This window comes from Myotis brandtii, unplaced genomic scaffold, assembly GCF_000412655.1.
Source record: "Myotis brandtii unplaced genomic scaffold, ASM41265v1 scaffold139, whole genome shotgun sequence".
Taxonomy (NCBI): Eukaryota; Metazoa; Chordata; class Mammalia; order Chiroptera; family Vespertilionidae; genus Myotis; species Myotis brandtii.
Window position 1 is genome coordinate 775,440 of NW_005354965.1, and position 4,440 is coordinate 779,879.

General features: G+C 52.6%; 1 protein-coding gene across 1 annotated transcript in view; it reads right to left on the reverse strand.

Moving 5' to 3' along the window:
• SYNJ1 (synaptojanin 1) overlaps positions 1–4,440 on the reverse strand; it is a 60,146-nt gene that overhangs the window by 8,920 nt on the left and 46,786 nt on the right. Inside the window, exons 25-29 of the mRNA XM_014535197.1 lie at positions 4,417–4,435; positions 3,593–3,631; positions 1,382–1,420; positions 1,082–1,262; positions 840–852 (exon numbers count right to left, since the gene is read on the reverse strand). Coding sequence (XP_014390683.1) covers positions 840–852; positions 1,082–1,262; positions 1,382–1,420; positions 3,593–3,631; positions 4,417–4,435 — 291 coding nt within the window. The remainder of the gene's footprint in view (positions 1–839; positions 853–1,081; positions 1,263–1,381; positions 1,421–3,592; positions 3,632–4,416; positions 4,436–4,440) is intronic.

Sequence of the window (4,440 nt, forward strand, 5' to 3'; positions counted from 1 at the left end):
CGGGACCGTCTGCACGGGAAGAAGCACAGGCATCACCTCAGACACGCGCTGCTCTCCGTGGGGAGACTGGCACCCGCCCGCTCTCCTCTCTTCCCCTTCCCCTCCCTCCTGGCCTCCCCAGCTGGGCAGGCTCACTGCCCTGGATGGACAGCCACCCACTTCCCTGCTCAAGGTCGGCATTTGTGTTTCTCAGTTGACAATGGGCCGCGCTGTGCGGATGAAGCTCATAGAGGCATTTCATCTTCAAAGTGCCCCTCGGTGGTAGGCATCGCTTAAGTCGAGAGCAGGCATGGCTGCGCCTCTCAAGGCCACAAGCCAGAGAACAAAGCCAGGCAACAGCTGCCGGGCGGTCCCGCCCCACAGGCCACGCCCGGACAGAGCAGGTGCAGAGACTGACGCCGAGGACCGACCGAGACTTGGTGCCAGCACAGAAGGAAGAGCTCTCCATGACTCCTCGAGCTGGTGAGAACAGCCCTTCCTTTACATCCTCACCCGAGAATATTTTACACAGATTTGGGGGGGAGGGTGTGGTAGAGTCAGTGAAGAGCGATTTGCCATTTTCTGGGCACAGGAGAGCGGGGACAGGAGTCTGTGGGAAGCTCCCTCAGACACAGACATTAGTGTGACGTTTAGGTTGGATGATAAATAGAGCTATAAGAGAAAAGACAGAACATCTCTAGCTCAGAAGTTTTATGAGAAGCCTAATGAGAAATGAGTCGTGGCCTGTTAATTTCTAGTTATTGTAACAGATCCCAGTTCCCGCTCTCCGCTGAGGGCTCCCGCAGGCCGGGCCACTGACCACTGTCCACTTCCTTCCTTCTTCTTTACATTACTCCCACCCGAGAGCATGTTCTTCGGGTGAATAATGGACGACTATGCGAGTGTAAGGGAAGGCGTGAGGAGCACTGGGACAAGCCCCTGCCCCGCTCTCTGACACGCCGTGGGAACCAGTTCTGTCACGGCTCCTTTTCCTGAAACCTTATTACAATGATGGACTTTAACATCCTTCTCATTGAAGGGTGACTATCTCCTCACTAGCCCCTCAGGAAGCAGGACCAGAGCCGCCCACACACCCCCTCACAGAGGCAGAGGCCGTGATGGGCCACACGCCTTCCCCAAGGCAACCCTTGTGGCTGGAAGCAAACTGGGACCTCGAACCCAGACCCCCCGCCCCTGGCAGGTGCTGCCTACCGGTCTGGGAGCGCCGTGTCCAGCGGGTCCTGGGCCCTCGAGTCCCGCTGGAGGCAAAGGCTGGCTGTGGCCTGGAACAGAGTCACACGTGCATTTGAGATTTAAGACAGAAACGAGAAACCATGCACTGACTTCCCCGTCTAGTCATGGTCTCGTTCTAAGGAGAGCGGCTCAAGCCAAGTGCCTTTACCTAGGTTTTCTCTCCGCGTCGCTCCGGGGCTTTGGGGTGCTTTGAAGCGGGAAAGAAAAAACAGTCGTGAGTGAACAGCGCATGGCCCGGGCGGGCTGCTCTGTCTCTGTGACAGGGACGTGGCTTTGGATGATGGTGAAGGTCATCAGTCCTGAATGCCCCGAGAGGGCTCCTGAGCACACAGACCCGCTGACGCGGCTCCCACCACACGCTCGGGGCGGCAGCCGTGGGCGTCCCGATGGGCAGAGGGCCCGGGAGGCGCCCTGTGGGGTTTCTGTAACAATCCCACGCCAAGGCCGAAGGCAGGCGGCCTCCTCGCTAAGTCTCTGCCTCAGGGAAGAAGTGGGCCACGGTGCAATGCAGACCTCAGGTTGACTCTTTTGAAAGGAAACTGCTGTATGAGACACATCAGCCCCTAACGACTGTCATCACCACGAACGGCTTCTGCTCTTAAGCGTCTTTTAAGCAAACTTAGTTCAGCATCGTTACAGGTAAAACTACGTTATGTGAAATCACTCACAGATAATTCCTGGACCTGAATTGACAGGGCTTATCTATAATTATTAAAAGCTCAGGGTTAGAATAGTACATTTCTAAATATTTGCCTTATTCTGGAAAGGATTTTGAAAGTATTTTCCTTAAAAATAACATTGTACAGTAACTTCACATCCTCAGCGCATATGAAATAGATACAGAACAGCAGAACACCGCAGAGGAGTCGCAAGGAAAGGAAGGGTACCCACTGGAAACTGGACACACAGAATGAAGGGAAAGGAGGCTTCAAGGTGCACAGAGGGGGGGCGTTCGTGGCTGGTTTGCCTCCTGCACTGGAGGGGCTGACGTGTAGCTGCCCCGGGACCGGGAGGGGCTGACGTGTAGCTTCTTAGAAGGAACAGAAGTCGGATGTTGTCTGGGGCCCGCAGCACAGAGCAGACGGCTGGCACACAGACAATGTCTGCGTTAAACTTAATTTTGCAAAAAGACTCTTTGTCTACGTGAAGCTCCTCCTACTATTTAATCAGGACAAACCAGTGACGTAGACGCCTGCCCACCCGCCTCCCTCCCCGGGAAGAGCGGAGGGACGGGGCCTTCTGTCTGCACGGCCGCTGCAGGGGGAACGTGTGCGAGGAAAGCCTCTGCCACCTGCTCACCTCGCCCCGAGGGTCAGAGCTGAACCTCTGGTAAGAGCTCCAGAACTCGACGGCCAAAACGGAAAAAATCCATTTGAATTTCATTTAATTTCTGAGACTACGTTAGTCTCTCAGAAGTTCATTTTGCTTCCTTATTTCTAAAAAACTCTAAGAGCATAGAGTGACTTTCTCTAAGCTCACTGCCTTAAAGAGTTACTGGTTTACAGGGGGAAATGCACACATACTGCCGACCAAGGGCCACTAGAGGCGATTTAAAAAAACTAAATCGGATTTCTAAGTTGGTAATATGACATACCTTTTGACAAATTCATTAAAAATTTACTTTCTACTGGTTGTTTTCCTCACTGAAGGAGAATATAAAACAGAATTATCAAGGAAATAGAACTAAAAGCAGGAGTTTGAAACAGGAAAAACTAACATTTCTCTGAGTCCATGGAAAAATGACCAGCTAGCAGTGTTTTGCGGCTGTACTGCTGAAATAACTTAGCAATCAAATATATACCTCCAATTGAGCTCTGGAATTTTCACATAAAACAAATAAACTACATTTAAACCCAAAGTGATTCGGTTGCTAATAAACACTGTCCTTATGTTTAGAAAACGGAAGCGTGAGATTCACGGCAAGTTAAGACAAGACAAGGCCACGCAGAAGGCAGGCTGTGTCCGGATGGCGGTTCTGCCGGAAACAGCTCGGGACGCCCTGCCGCCACGGCGCTGTGTGGAGCGCCGCCGAGCCAAGGCTGGGGCTGTGCTCAGTCCCTGTGCTGAGCCCGCGGAAACCAGCCTGGTCCTGGGAAGTGAGCCTCTGTGGCCACTGGCTCTCCTGACTGAGGGCCAGGGCCTGAGGCTGGCGAGCAGCCCACGCTGTCCATGGGACGGGCAGCCTACACTGAGCTCCGGGCCTAACTGAACAGGAAGAGAGTGCAAGTTTGGAGCCATTAAAAATATAAATGTCATTCACTTTGACTTTTACCAAACAAACCTAATGCCTTTCAGTTACAGGGATCAAACTCCAAATGCCATGGCCACGTGCGCAAGTGATAACAAACGAAACGGTTACCTCCAAGCTCCTTCCTGGCCAGCGCAGGACTCCTGGCCCCTGGGCCCAGGAACACGCAGCAGAGAGGAAAGGACAGAGTGAGGCATGAGATGTCAGATGCACTAGCCGTCCGCCGCCAGGCACCATGCAGGAGCTATGTATGAGCATCTTGCTATTACAAAAGCTGTTATTTAATGCAAGCACTTCTAATAACTCTAGTAACAACACATACTTATTAAAAAGAACACTGAGCCCTCACTGTTTGGCTCAGTGAATAGACCATCGGCCTGTGGACTAAAGCAGCGGTCGTCAACCGGTGGCCCCCGGACCAGTAGTGGTCCGTAAGATCCAAAAGGTTGGCGACCACTGGACTAAAGGGTCCCAGGTTCGATTCTGGCCAAGGGCACATGCCTGGGTTGCAGGCTCGATCCCCAGTGGGGAGCGTGCAGGAGGCAGCCGATCCATGATTCTCTCTCTCATCATTGATGTTTCTATCTATTTCTCCCTTCCTCACTGAAATCAATAAAATAAAATGAAATAAAAAGAACATTTACACAAACATGTAAAGCTTCATAGTAAGTATGTATGTTCTCTGGGTCTGACTATACAGTGAACAGGAGTTAGCACGCTGCATCAGTCAGCAGCAGCGACGCAGACTTGCACACCTGGAGAGGCAGCTCCGGAAGCCTAGTGGGCAGACTACCCATGGTTGCGCCTGCTGCGTTCTGCAGAGAACGGCGAGGAAGTAGCAACAATGACAGAAAGACAATGACATCTAGAAGCTGAGACCTGATCCGTGTCGCGGGCAGGGCTTTCTGTCCAGCAGGGGGACATGGTGGTGTTACCTGAAGGTGGAGGTGGTCGCTGCG